This window comes from Tursiops truncatus, chromosome 14 (genome assembly GCF_011762595.2).
Source record: "Tursiops truncatus isolate mTurTru1 chromosome 14, mTurTru1.mat.Y, whole genome shotgun sequence".
Classification (NCBI taxonomy): Eukaryota; Metazoa; Chordata; class Mammalia; order Artiodactyla; family Delphinidae; genus Tursiops; species Tursiops truncatus.
The window spans coordinates 51,092,742-51,112,149 of record NC_047047.1 but is presented as its reverse complement, the minus strand read 5'-3'; the positions used below and the strand labels follow the sequence as shown (position 1 = coordinate 51,112,149).

At 52.0% G+C, this 19,408-nt stretch overlaps 1 protein-coding gene across 2 annotated transcripts in view; it reads left to right on the top strand.

The window, feature by feature from the left end:
• The window catches only part of EPAS1 (endothelial PAS domain protein 1), an 88,906-nt gene extending 71,782 nt beyond the window's left edge, over window positions 1-17,124 (top strand). For both annotated transcript variants that reach the window (XM_073791662.1, XM_033838589.2), the window contains 10 exons: window positions 768-874; window positions 6,594-6,741; window positions 7,395-7,609; window positions 8,692-8,894; window positions 9,440-9,550; window positions 10,860-11,341; window positions 12,256-12,382; window positions 12,532-12,634; window positions 12,863-13,036; window positions 14,764-17,124. In XM_073791662.1, the coding sequence (XP_073647763.1) occupies window positions 768-874; window positions 6,594-6,741; window positions 7,395-7,609; window positions 8,692-8,894; window positions 9,440-9,550; window positions 10,860-11,341; window positions 12,256-12,382; window positions 12,532-12,634; window positions 12,863-13,036; window positions 14,764-14,915 (1,822 nt within the window). In that variant the 3' untranslated portion in view covers window positions 14,916-17,124. The remainder of the gene's footprint in view (window positions 1-767; window positions 875-6,593; window positions 6,742-7,394; window positions 7,610-8,691; window positions 8,895-9,439; window positions 9,551-10,859; window positions 11,342-12,255; window positions 12,383-12,531; window positions 12,635-12,862; window positions 13,037-14,763) is intronic.
• The last annotated feature ends 2,284 nt before the right edge of the window (window positions 17,125-19,408 follow it).

Sequence of the window (19,408 nt, the reverse complement as noted above, 5' to 3'; positions counted from 1 at the left end):
AAGGGGCACATTTCTAGGACTATGATTCTGTATCTGTTCCTCTCGGCACCTCCTGCCCTCCCTCCTTTCCTTGCGATAGCAAGAACAAGTAGAACCCATGAAGGCAAACCTGATGTCTAGGAGGTATCTGAGGTCACCAGACAGGACCCGAGGGGAGAAGGTTTAAGCACAGACAGGGCTCTACCTGCCTGGGTCCCTCCTCAATCCATGGTTAACACACATGCAGAGGCCGCCTCCATGCTTTTCCCAACTTGGGACCACATAATTTTCACTTTTCATTTATATCGCCCTCTACTAGAATAATCTGGAATAGTCAGGATGTTCCCATTTTCGTTCTTGCTCTGTCCCCGGACACTTGTGTAGACATCAAGCAAACTGTCTACCCTCTCTGCATCTCTGCTCCCTTGTCTGCAAAAACTGTGGGTAGGGGGCAATGAGAGCCCCTTCCAGTGGTCACTGGAGCAAGGCACATGTGTCTATTTGGGGGTGGGAGGTAGGGAGCCCCTGAACAGGTGCTTTTCCTTCCTCCCCAGACACAATCCAGGAAGGGCAGGAAGAGTGGAGGTTCAGTAGACCCAGAGTTGCAGGTTGACCACCATGTTTGTTGTTGGTTTTTTCTTTTGCTTGGATGAATGGTACGACCGGGACGTTCCGAGTGTGTTTCATTGAATGTGTGCTTTTGAATTACCTTCTACATAAAGGTCCTTGAGCCCCTGCTCATATTCATATGGTCTTTCTCTTCCCCCTTGCTTTTTAAAAAAATTTAGAATCACAGAACTGGTTGGTTACCACCCTGAAGAGCTGCTTGGCCGCTCAGCCTACGAGTTCTACCATGCACTGGACTCAGAGAACATGACCAAAAGTCACCAGAACTGTAAGTACCAGGAGTGCCCTATATGTCTGTGGAATCTGGCCTTGAGTGGGGTGTGACTGGTGAGAAGGGAGAAGATCCAGTTGCTTCCTTCACAGAGCCATCATCTTGTGTGGCAGACAAGACTCATGCCCGCAGGATGGTTAGAGAACCAAGGCTGCCACCGTCCTGTGTGACATGCTCATGCAAATCAGGAAAAGGGCACTTTGGGTAGGGGACACACAAACACACCAAGGCGTACAGCCTGGAGAGTGGAAGGTGGGCTGAATCTCAGTCCCTACTTACCACCTCACTGAGCACACTTATGCAGTGAACAGTCTGCTTAACCTTATGCAACAGCCCCGTAGAGTGTAATACGAGACAGCATGGAATCAACTTGGGTTATGCGCTATAGGAACATGTACATCCATTCAAAGAAGAGGGCTGAGAGAGTTCAGAGAGAGAAGACAGGGCGCTTGAGTTGGACCTTGAAGGATGGAGGAGCATTGGTCTAAACAGAGGTAGAGGGTGCATGATACCAACCTAATGGACGTGTTGAGGCGGGTCCTGGTTTTCCAAGAGCTTGCTTGCTGAATCAAGAGAACTCAGTTGGGGAAGGCTGTCCAGGCAACCCAGTAACGGCGTGTGGAAATGGTGCCTTGCAGCTTGAAAGAAAACCTGAATTATGAAAGGATTCTAGAACAGGGCTGTCCGATAGAACTTTCTACAATGGAAATGTTCTTCATCTGCGTCATCCGTATGTGAGCTATGCTGTATATTAAATATGTCTGGTGCAACTGAGGAACTGAATTTTTTAAATTTAGTTTTAATTAAATTTAAGTAGTCACGCTTGGCTAGTGGCTACCATACTGGACAGGGCAGTTCTAGTGCATTTCAGTTGACTATGTTCCCAATTAAGGCTTCCCATTTGCAGGTGATCCAAGACAATTTTCTTGAATCCATACAGCCCATCAACATGCAAGGACTGTGGGTCTATAACCCAATACCTGGCCTACTGGGGGAAATAGAAATTGATAGGATTGATCCCTGCCCTAAGGGATCTCATGTCTGCGGAAGAAGGAGGGCTTTGGGCCCCGTGGGAGCATGGCGGTTCATACCTTCCGCCTCAGTATCTAGCATAGTGTTTGGTACAGTACAGGCACTAAATGAATGACACACCCAAGGGCAAAAAACATATTTGGGAAAGAATGCTTCAAAATAAGTGCCCCCAGTGCAGATCGGGGTGCTGAGAGGATTACAGAAGGATTTAAAATGGGTAAGTCTGAGAAGATTCCCAGTGGCCCTTTTGGTCTTGGACTCCAAGGATTAGCTGTGGCCTTGGAGTGGCAATGAAGAAAATGGAAGTGCAGTTATTTGTCCGTTGTTCCTAAATCCATCCATCTATCCCAAGGTTAGGACACCTGAAGTTCAGATCAGCAGGCCATAAGCTGTATAGAAGCACAGTTAATATTCTCTTAAGGAATGAGATCTTCTCTTTCTAATTGGTTTCTTTGCTTCATCCTCATGGCTTTCGGGTTTGATCCAACAGTGCAGCAGGGCCCCTAATGATATCTCAAAGAAGTTTCTCACTGTGTTCTCCAGCAAAAAAACAAACCATCCGGCTTCCCCGTTCAGGGACCCAGGGATGCGGGAGGGAGGTGGAGGTACTTTTGTGCGCCCATGGATGTGGCCCAGCTCTAGCCTGCCCCAGCTTTAAACTGTAGGATGTGGCTCCAGCCTCCACTCTGGGATTCCCCATGCTTCTCTGGCCCATGGTGGTTTCAGCTCCCAAAGTCATGCTGGTACTGGGACCCAGGGACCTGGCTCTGGCCCAGCTTACCCAAAGATTCCCAGTGCCTAGCTTTCTGGGGCTTCCCTCCTTTAGATGTAAAACTGGGGAAAAGCCTAGCCTTCCTTCTCAGCCAAGGGTGAGTCAAAGTAGAGGACAATAGCGAAAGTTTCTGGAAATTCTTGCGGGACAGTATTGTGCTTTACCTTCTGGGGTGGGAAAGTAGAGGAAACTACTGTCAAAGAGAACAAAAATGATGGCTTCTCACTAGGCCTATGAAAGTGATTTTTTTTTTCCTTCTCTTAGAACATCTTTGATCCTTAAAAAAGAGCTGGGGTAAAAAATTGTCATAGTAGTTTTCTGCTGAATCCAGGGGAAATATGGTGCAGATTTATTGAATCTGTGGTTTTAAGCATTAGGCACGCTTAAAGGTAATTCACAACCCAAATGGAAATCACAGGTTCCCGTCTTCCCATGATGGAGCCAAGTAAAGCAGCTCTGAGCTCAGGCCTCTGCTCAGCCAGCCTGAATCCAGCAAAGGGAGATGTGCGTGGGCTGCAAATTGGGTTAATGCCAGCTAAACACAGGCATCTATTTCTCTTTCACTTTCCCTCTTTTTCTGTCTCTCAGTCTTTCTCAATCTCTCTCTCTCTCTCTCTCTCTCTCTCTCTCTCTGTCCCTCTGACTCTGTCTTTCTTGCTGGGTTTATGCAGATAAAGTTGCACCACAGACCCACACTCATACTGTGGAATAATTGGAGGCCCAGGCTTGAGGCTCGTCCAGGTTCACACACCAGCATCCCGAGTTTATGCTCGTGTGTGTGTCTTAGCCTGTGAAAGTTTACCGTTGAAATTACTGGGGAAGCTCAGACCTCAAACCAAATTTAAATCATTGAAAGCCATCATTTCCAAATGGGTTAGTAATTTATACATTGTTACCCTCAGAAGGTAAGGGTTTGGGGGAAGGGGGGTTGGTTTCTCTTTGTTGTGTGAGGACATTATGTGCTCTTAGGAAAACAAGATTAAAGGCCATAAAAAGCCTATCTACCAAGTAGCAGGCCCCTCACCAAGGCTGGCATTAATGAGCAGATGATTAGAAAGCTGGCGTAATTATATTCTACTGACAGAGCAGGCCCTCGCCTGCAATCGCTAGAAATGCAGTTAAAAACCTTGGCTCACTGCACTGTTTAATCAAAAAGAATAAGATCCCTGAATCTTGTCTGCATTAAGAATAAGTTAATGAGTTAATGAATAAGTTAACTCCAGGTACTTGAAATTGTGCAAGAATCATGTCTCTTGGGCATAGGAGCCTCAATGGGGTAGATAAAGGGAGATGAGGGAGGACAGAGTTATTTCTTTGGCCAAAGGGTCCATGATGGTTTAGGACAGCAGCCACCACCAATTCAGTCTTCCTAGTGAAGTGTCGCCCGGGGGCATGTAGTAGGAGGGCACTGTACTGCGGGCCACAGGCTGTCGAGTAACCCAGACTGTTGTCCTGTGTGATGTAAAGCAGGTCAAAATCCCTCTGGCCTTAGTCCCCTCATATTAAAAAAAGATGGTATCTGTCTTCCCTACAGCACAGGATTTTATTAAAAAGATTAGACAATGATGATATGACCACTTTGGAAAATAACTTGGCCGTATCTTATAAAGGAAACATGTACTTACCCTATGACCCAGCCATAGCACCCCTAGCTGCACTCACACTGCATGTCCATACAAAGATTTGTACACAAATGTTTACAGCACCTTTATTCATTATAACCCAAAACTGAAAACAATGCAAACATCCATTGACAGGTGAATGGATAAATTAGTTATGGTATCTCCATGCAGTGGAATATTACTTAGCAATGAAAAGCAAACCAGGAATACCTACAACAACGTGAGGGCTCTGGGAAACATGCTGGGTGAAAAGAAGGCAGACACGAAAGAGCTCTTGTATGATCCCGCTTACGTGTGAATGGAGAGAAGATCCTTTCTATGTATAGCAACAGAAAACAGATCAGTGGCAATGGGGATTGACTGTCAAGAGGTATAAGAAATTAGGGAGGTTGGATGATGGAAAGTTCTATACCTTTGATTGTGGTGACTTGTTACAAGGGTCTGTACAGTCGGCAAAACTCATTGATCTGTGCTTAAAATGGGTGCATTTTTTTTTAATGGGTGCATTTTTTATTGAAGGTAAATTAAACCTCACCAAAGTTGACTTTTTTTAAATGCAAACAAAACCAAAAAGACTTAGGACCCTTTAGTTTGGACTATAAGCCTGTCGACTGTTTCCACTGAGGGGGCCTTTGAGCAAATCACTCTAAGCCTCAGTTTCTTCAGATGGAAAACAGGAATAATAATAGATACCTCGTGGTATCACTGTCCAGTGAACGAGGTGATGCTAACACTAATCCTGTGGACGCTTTGTGTGCCAGGCACTGTTCCAGTTCCTTTGCAGAAATGAATTTATCTTATGAGATGGTTTTGAACCCTGCAGAGCAGGATACACATGTAAGTTATGTGTAGTATGGTTACAGTGCTTCCTGTAGCTTGGAGGTGCTTGTTAATTTCTGAACAGGAGGAAATGTGCCAAGAAGAACTTAAATGTGAAGGATTACAAGCACGGTTAGTACGAACCGAGCTGCATTCCTCAACCACACAGGGTGGTGAATGGGGAGTGATTCCCGAGCCTACACGGAAAAGTGGGGAGGTTTGTGACGTTTAGAGAGTCTGCATGTTCTCCCACAGGGCCCCTTGTGACATTATCTACAGATGTGTCCTGTAGACGTGACAGGGCCTGGGCACTGTACATGTTAGTAACTTTGGAGCAGAGGAGCTTCTCCTATACAGCATTTGTCGGTGACATTCAGCCACATTTTTGGACCTGATAAACCAGGCAGGCAGATTTGGTCCTCAGTACAAACAGCTATGGGACACTGGGTACTAATAATTATTATCATTACTGTTATTATTATCAATACCCCATTTTGCAGATGAGGAAAACCGAAACCAAGATTTCCTAATCCTGCCAGCATGCTTCTTTCTCTGTGATTTGGGGGTTTCTGAGACTGGAATTCAGAAGAATGAATTCCCAAGAAGGAAAGTAAATGGGCAGTTCAGAAAGCTATCAGAAAGCCTAACATTAGTAAACTTTCATTTAAAGGGACTTGTTGATTCTTTTTTTAATGGGAGCAGATAGAGCATTCTGGACTGGGGAAGAGGGCAATCTGGGATGCCGGGCCCTTTCCCCGATGTTTTTATAGAGTAAAACAAATATTAAATGAACATTTAGAGCATTCTGGAAGAGGAAAGAAGTCATGCGCAGGCAGCCCCTCTGGGCGGCTGGGAGGACTTACCGGGGCTTTGGCGAGGCTGTGTGTAGAGGCTGGCGGGGGGCTTGCTGCTGCCTTTGCTGTGGGTCACAGACTTGCTGTGGCCCCAAAGGCGGCAGGTCTGACGGATGACCTGGAACAATCGAGGATATCTGGGGGTTTCTTTAAACTGCCTTTATTCGCAAGCAGAGTGCCGATGGTGGGCCTGCTACCAGTGGCTGCCCGAGGACAGGCGTTCTCCACGCTGCTTGGAAGCACCCTGCCGCCTGTAGTGTGAGGCAGAGGGGGCTCGCCTGTTCCCTGCGTGCCCATTTGGATCCACAGGGCACCCCATGGAGAGGCTTCCCTTGGGGGGGAAGGAAGGCAGGTGCTGCTCTTGGTTTCTGCTCCCAGCTGAGCCAGGGGTGAGCCAACTTGCCAAGGGCTTGGCGATGGCCACTCCCTCACAGCCAGCCTAGGGAAGTCAGTTAAGCTCTCTGGTTACTTTCCTCATGTTCAACATGAAGAGTTGGGCGAGATGCTCTAAGCTCCCATCCAGCTCATTCTCCCCCATCTTTCCCCTGCACGCTGCCCTCCCCGTGGGGTCTTCCTCCCCCACCTCCTGACCTCAGGTCCCATTTCTCCTCCCCTAGTGTGCACCAAGGGTCAGGTGGTGAGTGGCCAGTACCGGATGCTTGCGAAGCACGGGGGCTACGTGTGGCTGGAGACGCAGGGGACGGTCATCTACAACCCTCGCAACCTGCAGCCCCAGTGCATCATGTGTGTGAACTACGTCCTGAGGTGAGCACGTGAGGGCCGGCGGGGAGGGGAAGCAGGCTCTGGGGTGCAGGGTGCTCCTGAGACTGAGGACGCAGCCCAGGAATGCCGAGCCTTTCAGGACCTGGCACCACGTCGGCGAGCTCTTTTGCAGTGGGCGTCCTGGGAACGGTGAAACACTGGGATTTCCCCTTACAGGCTTGTTCTGCCCCTTCCCCCTTTGTCATCTGTCATGCCTCTGACCCACGTGGGGAGGCAGCTAGAACACAGTCGTCACTTAAGTGCTTTCTGAATGGGAACCAAGGGAAGAGAACCACTGTTACTTTTTGGGAGAAGATGTAACACCTTTGCTCGGTAGCACCTGGGAAGAAATCTAGAGAAAGTCCTTGCCGGGGTGCGACAAAAGCAAAAGCCTTCAAGTCTCATGCACACCACGCAGCCCACGCACGACATTAACGCAGCATCCGAGACAGACACACACTCAGCGGGTGCTCTCCGCGTCGCTAGCTCCACGACTCCAACCTTCCAGTGCACGGTTCTTTACGGAATGCCAGCACACTGTCCGTACCCGTGTTTCTGTCTGAGAGGCTTAGCTATCAGGACTTCCATGTGTCTGGAGAGTAAAAGAGTTTTGCTGGAAACTATGGACGGTCTGAAGCTCGCTCTTGTCCCACCAGTGAGATTGAGAAGAACGACGTGGTGTTCTCCATGGACCAGACGGAGTCCCCGTTCAAGCCGCACCTGATGACCATGAACAGCATCTTTGACAACAGCGGCAAGGTGGCTGTGTCTGAGAAGAGCAACTTCCTGTTCACCAAGCTGAAGGAGGAGCCCGAGGAGCTGGCGCAGCTCGCACCCACCGCAGGAGATGCCATCATTTCTCTGGATTTCGGTGGGTGCCGCTTCGCTGAGCCAGGGCCCGTCGAACCCTCTTGGGGCGGGGGGAGGCCTCCCCGGCCGCAGCTCTTCCTTAAGCAGAGCTGCCGTGTGCCTGCCCTGAGTCTTGCTGATCATCCGTTGGTGGCCAGACCCTATGCTGGGCACGTGCACTCACCGCAGCATAAGACCCGTCCTATTTCTGACCTCGTAAAGCGCTGAGCGGGGGCGGGTGGTGGGGGGTGGGGGTGTTCTGGTCGATTCTCCACCGTGGGGAGGGGGGAGCCTGAGACGAGAGGGATCTGCTCCGAGGCCACGGGCATCTTTCCACAGGGTGGGCAGATCTCCATCTGCACCTTGAAGGACAGATTGCTTGTTTAGGCAGAGGCCTGCTAGGTTGAAATAATGTTGGGAGAAATCCTTCCAGAAACGTGGGTTGAGAAAAGATTCAGGCCCGGGAGTAAGCCCTCGAATGCACTTCTTTCAACGTTTGCCTGTCCCACGGGGATGTGAGTCCTGGTGGCCCCAGCGGAGCTGTCAGCTCTTGCCCCGCGCTCTGAACGCAGGAAGCCCCTTCTTCCCCATGTTGCAACCCACGGTCACCCCCCAGCCCTGCTGTGGCCGCTCAAGGAACAGCTACGCCACCCTGTGCTTGCTCTGGACTGGCTCAGCCCCGTTAGGTGTGCTGTGAAAGGCCACCGGGGAACGGTGATCTCAGCGAATCACAGAGAGCAGCCCTGGGACAAGGAGTCACGCAGCTTCCCAGTTTCGCGGCAGCAATGAGGCAAATTGCCCAGTTTTCATAACCTCCTCCTCTACGTTCTGGATTGCCCTTCAGGGAAGAGTGGCTCCTAATACATTTAGTCTTTGAAAATTAAAGGCTTCAGCAGGGTGTTCCCATTAAAGGGGGTCTGTACATTGAACCCCAGCCCCAGTTGAAGGCCCCTTTGTCCCAGCGAAGCCTCAGCACACGGGGGCCGAGCCCCAGGCACGCTGCAGGCCCCTTTAGGGTCACCTGTGCATCCTTCGTCCTTCCTCTGCCCTGGGGTGAGCCCGGCAGTCGGGGGTGCGGACCAAGCCAGGCCCTTGTCTCCACAGGGAGCCAGAACTTTGAGGAGTCCTCAGCCTATGGTAAGGCCATCCTGCCACCAGGCCAGCAGTGGGCCGGAGAGCCCAGGAGCCACGGCGCCCACACGGAGGCCGGGAGCCTGCCCGCCTTCACCGTGCCCCAGGCAGCCGCCCCGGGGAGCACCACCCCCAGTGCCGCCAGCAGCAGCAGAAGCAGCAGTAGCTGCTCCACGGTGAGCGCCCCCTGGGGCTGAGGCCATGGAGAGGGTGGGCTCCTCCTCTGGCTGCTGCCGGATGGCTGAGCGGACAGGCCAGACCCAAGTCCTGCCCTCCTCCTACGCAGGAGCCCCCTGGGGGGCTGTGATACTTACTTGCCACGCATTAGCGCTGTGCGCTTGCTCTCAGTGCCCATCCACCCCCATCTATGTGATCAGGTCCTTGAAGACAGGGGCCGAGTGGCACACAGCTGTGAGCCCCGAGCTCAGTCCCCATGGAGGGCAGTAACCATCCTGCTGGGGGCACAGAGCCACAGTTTGCAGAGCCCGGCCAGCCATGCCTCTATCCTGTTTGCTGTTCAAGACAGCCTCATTTTATGACGAGGAGACTGAACTCAGAGAGGCTCCCACAGCTCCTAGGGCGTGGTTTCTTTACAAATTCTTATTCCGTGGAATAGAGTTGAATCTGTGGGTCCAGAAACATATTTCTCCTTCTACCTTGGCCTTCTGGGGAAGCCAGTGCCGTAGCCTTGACTTGGTCACCTTCCTTCCTGGCCCCCCAGCCCAGCAGCCCCGGAGACTATTACACATCTCTGGATGACGATCTGAAGATTGAAGCGATCGAAAAGCTCTTTGCCATGGATACAGAGGCGAAAGACCAGTGCAGCACCCAGGTAGGTGGCCGTGGGGAAGAGTGGAGTGGCGGGCCAGGCCTACCAGCTGCTGGTGGCGAAGGCTGAAGTCTCTTCTTGCAGCCTCAGCCCTTTGTTGCAAAGGCTAGTGGGAATGCTTGGCCCAGGCCACAGTCCCTCAACTGGGTGAGGGTGCAGGGAAACGGAGCCTGTGGTCGTCTGCTTCTCTCACTTCTGCCCTCTGCTTTACCCGTGTCAAATCCAGCTCTTTTACTTTTAACTCTCGGATATTTCTTAATGCTCATGAAAACTACAACTGAACCTTTCTTTCAGGATCCCTGCATTTAAAAAGCATACCCCGATGTATACGACTTCTGTGAGCGTAGGGAACAATTATTCCCTTTACAAACATTTCCATTTTAGGATTCTTTGAAATAACTTATTTTAAATGCATTTTAAAATGACATCGGACAACTTCTTGTTTACACGTAACTTTCCAGAAACTTATTACATAAGGCCAAACGTCTTGTAAAACCTGTGTAAACAGGCTAGGGTGTGGGTAGATGGGTATGTGGGTCACAAAACCCAAAGGAAAATCATTCATCCCCATTTATGCATCCAGATTTCTGCCTTGCCTCCTCAGTTTGTATCTTTGTTCTGCAAAACTTTCCGTTTCTCCCCTGCACGTTCTTCTCTGAACTCCTATAAGATTCATTACTTAGTGTTTGGTTATCACTGTCTGCTTCTGCTCTTTAACAGTTCAGGTGGTTGTAATCAGCTGCCTCCCCCAGTGAGGGCTGAAACATTTATTTTTCTGCGTCTGCTTGTGAGAATTCCCTACGGTGCCCATCATGGTAGTGGGAACTTGCGGGTCCATGTCTGAGTTCTCGTTGATCAGAATGAAGGTCCCACAGGTAGCACTGGGCCACGGTTACCCTATGAGCAGTCCACCGATACACCCTGGGCACGTGAGGTGATGAAGACAAAGCTGCCCTCGGCCCCCTGGGAGCCATCGTGCTCACCGGAGTGGGCAGGGATGGCTTCGTGGAAGAGGTGGTGCCTGCCCAGCGTGTGGGAGTGAAGGCTGGGCTCGGACTGGGAGACAGGAGAGCATTTGGGGCTGGGTGGAGGTCGTGGCACCGGGGGGGGTGTGGAAGGATGCCTGAGTGGAGACTCAAATGACTGGGGATTGGTGGCACAGGCTGACCAAGGGAGAACATGCACGGGAAGCTGCGGGAGGAAGGCCTCTGGCAGGGGTGGGGTGGGGAGGACGAGGGGCTAGGATGGAACAGTATCCCGGAGGCAGCGCCAGCTGCCGTAGCTGCTTTGCCTGTGGTCTGTCTCCCCTCAGACGGACTTCAATGAGCTGGACCTGGAGACCCTGGCACCCTACATCCCCATGGACGGGGAGGACTTCCAGCTCAGTCCCATCTGCCCCGAGGAGAGCCTCTTGCCGGAGACACCCCAGTCCACGCCCCAGCACTCCTTCAGTACCATGTCGAACATCTTCCAGCCACTGGCCCCGATGGCCGCTCACAGCCCCTTCCTCCTGGACAAGTATCAGCTGGAAAGCAAGAAGATAGAGCCTGAGCAGCGGCCTGTGTCCTTCATCTTCTTTGACGGTGGGAGCAAGGTGTCCCTGCCACAGTGCTGTGGCCAGACCTGCACCCCTCTCTCCTCCATGGGGGGCAGATCCAACACACAGTGGCCCCCTGATCCGCCCTTACACGTGGGGCCCACGAAGTGGCCCGGCGAAGATCCCTTGGAGTCCTTGGGGGCCTCGCCCTTGGGGCCCCCCGTCACTGCACCCCATCTCTCCGTGTTCAAGAAGAGGTAAGTGGCAGAGACCCTTGGCTGCTTCCGCGAAGGCTGTGCTGTACAGGGAGGGGACAGCCAGGTGCCCCGAAAGGCCCCCCGCCCCATCACCAATTCCCACTCCACAGGGGTCTGATACTCCACTCAGCCCTTCTCAGCCCTTCTCAGAACTCTGAGAGCTCGGGCTTTAGGGGACTCGCCCCTAGGTATGTGAGGCCTCAAGTGGGACACGTTTTATCTGGGCTGGAGGACACCCCGAGGGCCCTGCGGCCAGGGAGAGAAGGAGCTTGTCCAGGGCCCTGAGCACAGTGGCTCTCCGGACCACCCCTCAGAGTGCCTCGTTTTATGCAGAGCTCATGAGCTGAGCCGCACACTACCCACACGCACAACACGGAGGGAGGGGTCCTTGGCTCGGCCGTGGAAGCCTGGTTGAGAAAAGCAAAAAGATGCCCGTGCCTTCCCCCTGCCTTCGGCTGCCGGGGTCCAGCACACCCTCCCCGTCTCCCCCAAGTCCCTTCCACCCACTGGGAACTCACCTCAAGCTCCCAGGGCCCTTGCCTTCTACAGAGCCCCCTCCCTGGTTCTCGGTGGGGGGCGGTCCAGGCAGGGCAGGGGCGATGGGGCAGACTGCCTCCCAAAGACTGCCGTCACGGAGCTGGGCGGCCGCAAACCAGGACTGGAGGCTGCCCGGGTACGGGCGGGCACGTGTGGAGGGAGGTGCAGGTGCCCTGAACCCTCAGCATCTCACCAGGTAGAGCAAGGTAGAGGGCACTGCGGAAGGAAGGAGAGCCCGGGCCTCAGGCCCACTGCCCCTCCTTCAGGACTCTGCATTTGGGGTCTTGGAGCCGCCACGGCCATGAGTGTTCGTTCTGGGAGGGCCCTGGGTGTGTGGGGCTCCAGACTCCCTCACGCCCATCTCTTGGGCTTGGCAGGTCTGCAAAGGGCTTCGGGCCTCAGGGCCCAGATGTGATGAGCCCGGCCATGGTCGCCCTCTCCAACAAGCTGAAGCTGAAGCGACAGCTGGAATACGAGGAGCAAGCCTTCCAAGACATGAGTGGGGTGAGCGCCGCCCCTGGGGAGGCCGGCGGGGAGCAGGGGCTGAGCACAGAGAGCCAGGCTGGTGCAGAGCGCTGCCCACCTCAGCCTGACGCAGCTTGAGGACCTGGGTCTCTGGCCTCTCCCCTCAACCTCTGCACTTCCACCCCCAGGGGGATCCACCAGGCAGCAGCACTTCACACTTGATGTGGAAAAGGATGAAGAGTCTCCGGGGCAGTGGGAACTGCCCTCTGATGAGCGCAGACGTCCCCAGTGGTGAGCACAGGCCTGGGGGAAGGCGTTGTGCCGGTGGCGGGGCTCCCCACTCCCTCCCGTCCGAGGCTTGCGAGGACAGGAGGGTGTCTCCGCCCCCCCCCCCACCCCCCGCTTTCCACTCTGGCCCGGGTGCCGCCGTCAGAAATCTCTGGGCTCCTTGTGTGAAGGAAAGAGGGACGTTGGGGGCGTCATGGTCTCTCCCCCCACTGTCTGACATTGGCCTTTCAGATGAGTTCATCCGAAATCCCATGAGAGGCGGGAGCCAGCCCCTGAGACACTTAACACCGCCACAGCTGCCATCTGCCGTGAGCCCCGGGGAGCCCGCCAAGAGTGGGTTCCCCCCACATTGTTACACCCCCCAGTACCAGGACTACGGCCTACCAGCGGCTCACAAGGTGTCAGGTGGGTGCGCTCAGGAATGGGGGCACTGTTCCAGGGGCTGCTGGGTTTGGGAGGGTGTGGGCCAGGGGACGGACAAGGCAGTGGGTCTCAGCTCAGCTCCAGGATGAACCTGCTCATGAAAGGCAGCTGCCTTGAGAAGGGCGAGCCCTCTTTTCCCCCAAGTACTGCAGCAGGGGCTGGAAGGCCACGTGTCCACAGGGCTCGAGAAGGAACCCTCCACTAACCAGGTGCCACCCGGGGCTCTTCCACCTTAAGAGCCCCCGAGCCTATGCCTGCCTTTTGCTCAGTTCTTCACGTTACTGCCTACCGGGGGGCATCACTCTGAGCTCAGGCAGAGCTGAGGACGTGCTGCTGGGAGGGGGGCCAGGCTGGTTTGGGAAGACTCACCCTACTGGACCTTGCTTTCTGGGAGGACTGGCCACCTTAGTCTGTTACCATCTTGTGAAATGTAGATGTTGTCACGGAAAGGTTGCTTGTAGTTTGGGTGAAACATTGTTGGACCCCTGCCCTAAAAAAGAGAAATTTCCTCAGCAATATGGTTCGGGGCAAACTGCTGCTGCTCAGTGCTTCAGGGCTTTAGAGTCACGAGACAGGCCTGGGCTAAGAATTCTGCTCGTGACCAGCTGGAGGACGGAGCAGGCCACACATTTAAATAAGAGGCTCGCGTGCAAAGTGCAGAGTCCGTGGATGTGTTTGCAGTAAGTGGGAGCCAGCATTATCGTCCCTGCTGTGCACCCAGTTTCCTTGAGTGGAAACTCATCCTTTTCAGGGGAAAAATAATATTCTTTTTAAATTCAGGTCGTTTCTTAGGGTAAAAGAAGGGGGGATTAGAAAGGGCTGGTGAGCGAGTATCCGTTGCTACTGCGGTGCTGCAGAGAGGCGTGAGACCCGCCCCGTCCACGAGGGAGCGAGGTCGAGTGGGGGAGGAAGGCATGGGGGTGCCGGGGATGAGGTTCTGCAGCCAAGCCAGGGGAAGGGAGAGCCGGCGCCTCGCGTTACTGGGGCCAACGAAGGGCTTCCGGAGCCGCCTCCAGGAACCCGGGCCTGCTCTTCCTGGGAAGTGGGGTGCTGGGAGCCTCCCCTTCTCAGCATGAGAGAAAGAGGGGCAGCCAAGGGTGGGGGTCCTGAAACTGGAAGTCAGGCCCTTGCAGGACCTGTGTGTGTGCACACATGTATATATGCATGTGTGTACATCTTGTGTACGTGCATGTAATGTGTGTGTGCAAGTGCGTGCAGGCACCAGCTGCTTCAGAGCTCCCTCTCTCTGTTCGGCCTTTCTTCCGGCTGCCAGTGCACAGTGGGCATGGGTCAGTTGGCAACCCCGAGCCTTGCCCAGGCTCTGGCTCACGCCTCCACCTCCCAGGCCAGGAGGCCTTCGTGGGCTCTCCTTCCATCCAACCTCCCTGTCCCCCGAACATTCCCTGCTCTGTCTGCACTGCACACTCTCCCCGCCGGGGTCTCAGCCCCCTCTCACCTGATGGGATGGAGACGACATGCTTTCTGCTGGGTCCCTGCTCTCTGCATGGGCTGGGTCACTAGGGAAAGACAGACAACATTGAAGAAAGTGAAATGAGGGCTGCCCCACCTCTGCCCCCCGAGTCATGAAAACTGGAAATGCCCCTTGCTTTCCCAACACGTCTCCTCCATGCTGGCCTCTTATGGAATAGACCCTTTTCCAGATGTTTGATTTAGGGTTTTGAAAATAAGGGCACTAACTCTTCTTTCAGGCATGACAAGCCGGCTGCTCGGACCCTCGTTTGAGCCCTACTTGCTGCCGGAATTGACCAGATATGACTGTGAGGTGAACGTTCCTGTCCCAGGAAGCTCCACGCTCCTCCAAGGAGGGGACCTCCTCAGAGCCCTGGACCAGGCCACCTGAGCCAGGGCCACCCACTGACAGGCACCCCCTTCCCATGCCGTCCCACCAGCTTCACGGTCTCCGTCTGTTTTTTTGCAACTAGATATTTCTAACACCAACACACTTTTTACAAGATATACTTACCTGGCAAACTTGCCCAGGTCACCAAGTAGTGGCCTTTTTCTGAAGATGCTCACTTTATTATTCATATTTTTAAAATACAATTGTTTTACCTGCTATGTTTTGTTCTGTCAATGGAAATGTTCTTAAATTTTATAAGATTGTTCTTTCCCCAACTTCAATTACTTCTAATTTATATTATTCACAGGTTTCTCTCTCTCTCTCACACACACACACACACAATTCATACTAACAAGTTTGGTGTATGTTTGTTTGTTCTCCTTTAGGGAAAGCTTTGGCTTCATTTAACTAAAAGGATTTTGTTGTTGTTGCCAAAGAGAAACAAAATAATTTTGCGCTCTCAGCTTGATTTGTGGCCTCTCTCTCTCTCAGCCCTCCTCCTTTCTTTTGTAAAACTAATCACTGTATTGTAAATTTCAGTCTTTTTTTTTTTTTTTTTTAGCCAACTCTTTGCTCTAATTTTGATACGATTTTTTGGGGGGAAAAAATGTGAAGGGTGAACTCCGTTGTATGTGGTTATCTGTGAAAGTTACACAGTATGGCTTTTCCTAAACTGGTGTTTTCCCCCTGCATTTGGTGGAGTTTTTTAAATTATTATTCAAAAACATAACTGAGTTTTTTAAAAAGAAAATTTATATCTGGGTTAAGTGTTTATCTTATATATGGGTACTTTATAATATCTAAAAACTTAGAAACGGAAATGGAATCCTGCTCACAAAATCACTTTAAGATCTTTTTTAAGCTGTTAAATCTTCTTTTTCATGGTGTTGCTGACACTGCAGAATTGTACAGAACTCCACGGGCCTGTACTAACCCTGCTCAAGGTCTCCCTCTCTGTTGCCTTTTTGCTTTCGGGACATGCCATAGGCGTGACACACAATCCAGAAAGTGGAATCATTGTGTGGGAGCATCGCCAGCTGCCTTCTCCTCATGTTCTGTATGTATTCTGTATGTATGTACGTATTATTATTACTGCCAAGAGGGTCTGACGGCACGTCAGGGGTGGAGGCTAGGGACAAATCTAAGGGAGGGGAAGCGCTTTAAACTCTTCTTCAGGTTTCATTGCCAGCCCTTCAAGTGCACTGAGCTATGTGACTCTAATGGTCTTTCATGGGGCACACTTGGATATTTCCAGAACTACCATGAGATGGTTTAGATGGGAATCCATGAAAGAAAGTGAGGATTTAGAAATGGTATAGGGACCCAGTCCACATCCTCCCAGCTCACCACCTTGGAGCCCGTGGAGCTGGACTGAGGGGGGCACACAGGGGGGCTCCTGGTCCTGACCAGCCGCATCTCATGCCCCTTCCTCAGCCACACCATCAGCTCGCCCTACACGGCCGAGGTGCAGCAGGCAGACCTCCGGGGACAGCCCCTGGCCCTCCTTGAGGTCTGTCTGTCCCCAGAAGTGACGTGTATAGGTAGGAAGCACTGAAAACAGTGTTCTCAGAGCGTCTTGTAACTCACCAGGTAAGAGGGACGATGCCATTTGTTTTCGAAATAGCAATCACGTGAAACTTTTCCGTCATGGGTACAATGAAGAAGTTTCTAGAAACACACAAAGCAAAACACAGCAAGCCAAGAATCTGGTAAGGCTGGATGGACTTACTGCCCCAAACAAAATAAAATTTAAATCTCAAAAGAAAAATTACCTAGTCACTGTGTTGCCAAAAATGTTACTTGAGCACCACAGCCCTGCCTCACGTACGGCAGGCGGCAGAACTTGAAGGGTTACTGACATTGTAAGCACTGGTGTTTGATTTTCTCTGTGTGTTTGCCTCAGCATGAAGGGCATTTTACCCTTGCAGTTTTACTAAAACACTCTGAAAAATATTCCAAACTTCATATTAACTTTATCTATCAACATAATGATTTCGTGAACATTATTATAAATGTCAAATTCCTACTGACAACATTATTACTATACGGGAGCTTAACTTTATAAGGAAATGTATTTTGACACTCTGCTATCTTATTAAAGTATTCTGATCCTACCACTGCTGGTGGCTCTTGTTTCCTGTGGGTTTATCATGGGCTACACTGATGTAAAGTGAAGTATGTATTTATTAAACAGTTTACAGAAAACGAACATGGGCACTGATCTTTGTGAGGCGACTGAGGCCAGCTGATTGATAGGAATCTGGAGAAAGGAAGAAAAGGCTAATGTTAAAACTCGGCAACTAAGACCAGGAAGCCATGGTCCATATTTGGTTCATGGACCAAATACGCATGGTCCATATTTCTGGGGGCCTCTTTTTCTATGTTCTGTGAGGGGCCCGAGAAAAGAAGTCAGGGTTCCTGTCTTCAGAAAATTATAGGAAGCAGCCTGAAAACTCCGCTGCCTACGTGTATTCACACGCCGCACTTCGGATGAAGGCGCTCAGGGGAAAGGAGCCGCCTGAGCTCTGGGGCTCAGAGGAGACCTGTTTGGAGGCGGCAGGGCTCACGCGGGCCCTCCCAGCTAGAATGTGCACGGGAAGGGCCAGGATAACCTCAGACGGAGCCAGAGCCCGGCAATAGCCCCAACTGGACAGGGGCGTGATGGGTTCCCTAATTCAAATTTTACTTTTCCAAGTCATGGCCTGCTTGGAAAGAGATGCCATCTCCATGGTGGGATGGGGGGAGGGACCCAGCAGTGGCCTCTGCTCAAAATGGTCAGTCCTAGAATCAGCGTTCCCGGGTCACACACTTACAGTTCCCCTAAGTGTTCAGTCCACGTGGTGTGGTTTCACACTTACCTTGTTAGCTCACTCGATCCTCGGGCTGAGCGATCCATGAGCACCCATTTCACAGATGAAACTGAGGGCCATATTAAGTGGCTCAGGCCAGTCACACCCTGCTAACAGAAGAAAGAAATGTAAACATAGTGTGGGCTGTGCTTTCTCCTCTCACACCGACCGTGCCTGCTGCGAGGTAGAGTTCATGGCAGGGCTGTTTTCATTTCCAAATAGACCATTCCTGTCGTTACTACGTGAACCTGTAGACCTCCCTCTGGTTCTGTGCTTACTCATCTCTTCTCTTCCCAACTGCCTGGATCTTCAGATTGGATTTTCTGGGCTCTGCCCGCCCGCCATCTTGGACTTCCTGAAAACATCATCTCTTCTTTTTCTGAAGCTCTTCCATGAATGACATATTTTAGCTCGTCCTTCAGGAGCAGAGTTGCCTGAAAGCATTGGCAAGCTCAGGACTCAGACCTGGGTGGGTGCTATCCTGACCCCCCAACAATTTAAGTGGGCTGTGGGTCTATGAGGTGTCCTTAGGCGAGGCCATTGCACAACCACCTGCAGGCTGGGATTGTGTCCTCCAGCCCTTGGGGGTGCAGGGCAGCTCCAAGCTCCTCTTGCTTCTAAGTGCAGCAAGCTGGGGTGGGGTGGGGGGGACACTGAGGCCACTGTCCCTGATGGATTAGAGGAACTCAGCCCCTCCAAAGCACTCAAGCACAAGACATGGGCCCCTCCCAAGTCACCCTGCTTCCTTTATGTTTTGTCTCTAGCAATCGAGTGAAGACTGATTTAAAAGCTCCTCATGTCAGATTCCACTTTCCAAAATGCAGGTGGCCACTCTGCCGTACACCTGGAACTAACAACAGTGTAAATCAACTATACTTCAATTAAAAAAATGATTTTTATAAAATGCAGGTGGCTTAGGAGTAGGTATGTGCCTGCATGGCCGGGTGTGCAGCGGCAGCGGCCAGTGTAGAATTAGCAATAGATCAGCCATTGGGGTTCCTCCTGACTCTGGATGCGTTCTCCTCCAGGTGGGCAAACCTTGGTGGGACGCGGCACCTTCCCAGAGCTTGCTTTGCTTGGCAGACTCCAGAAGAGAAGTCTGTCTTTTGCAGGGGGTGGGGACACTCAGACCCAGAGCTGAGAAAGGAGACAGCCCCACCTGGTGGAGTTCCCTCTGATCCATGCAGGGCAAGATTTCCCCGCTCCTGAAGCATGGGCTCTGATGAACATTTCAAATTGGGCAGGGGGGTGAACTGTGGGTTTTTCTGGAGATACGATGCAGAACCATTTCCTTCATAACATACAAGATTCAACCACCTACAGCCCTGCTCTCCTGGCCCCTGCGCATCCTCTGCTCTACATGAAAAAACTTTTATCGGGTGGCCTGCATAAGAGTGACCAGGTTAGCTGGGCTCTTCTCTCAAGTCAGGAGTGTCCGCAGTAAGACAGTACTGGATGTATTTTCCCAGATGGACTCAAGATGCTGAAAAGGACCCGGAAATGACGTAGCCCAACCCCGTCATTTATTTTTTCAACCTCTTAATTCTAGAGATGAGAATACTGACGCCCAGGGAGACAAAGTGGCAGGGCTGGGAGCAAAACCCAGGCCAGCATCACGGGGACTGAGGCCGTACTCACCATAAG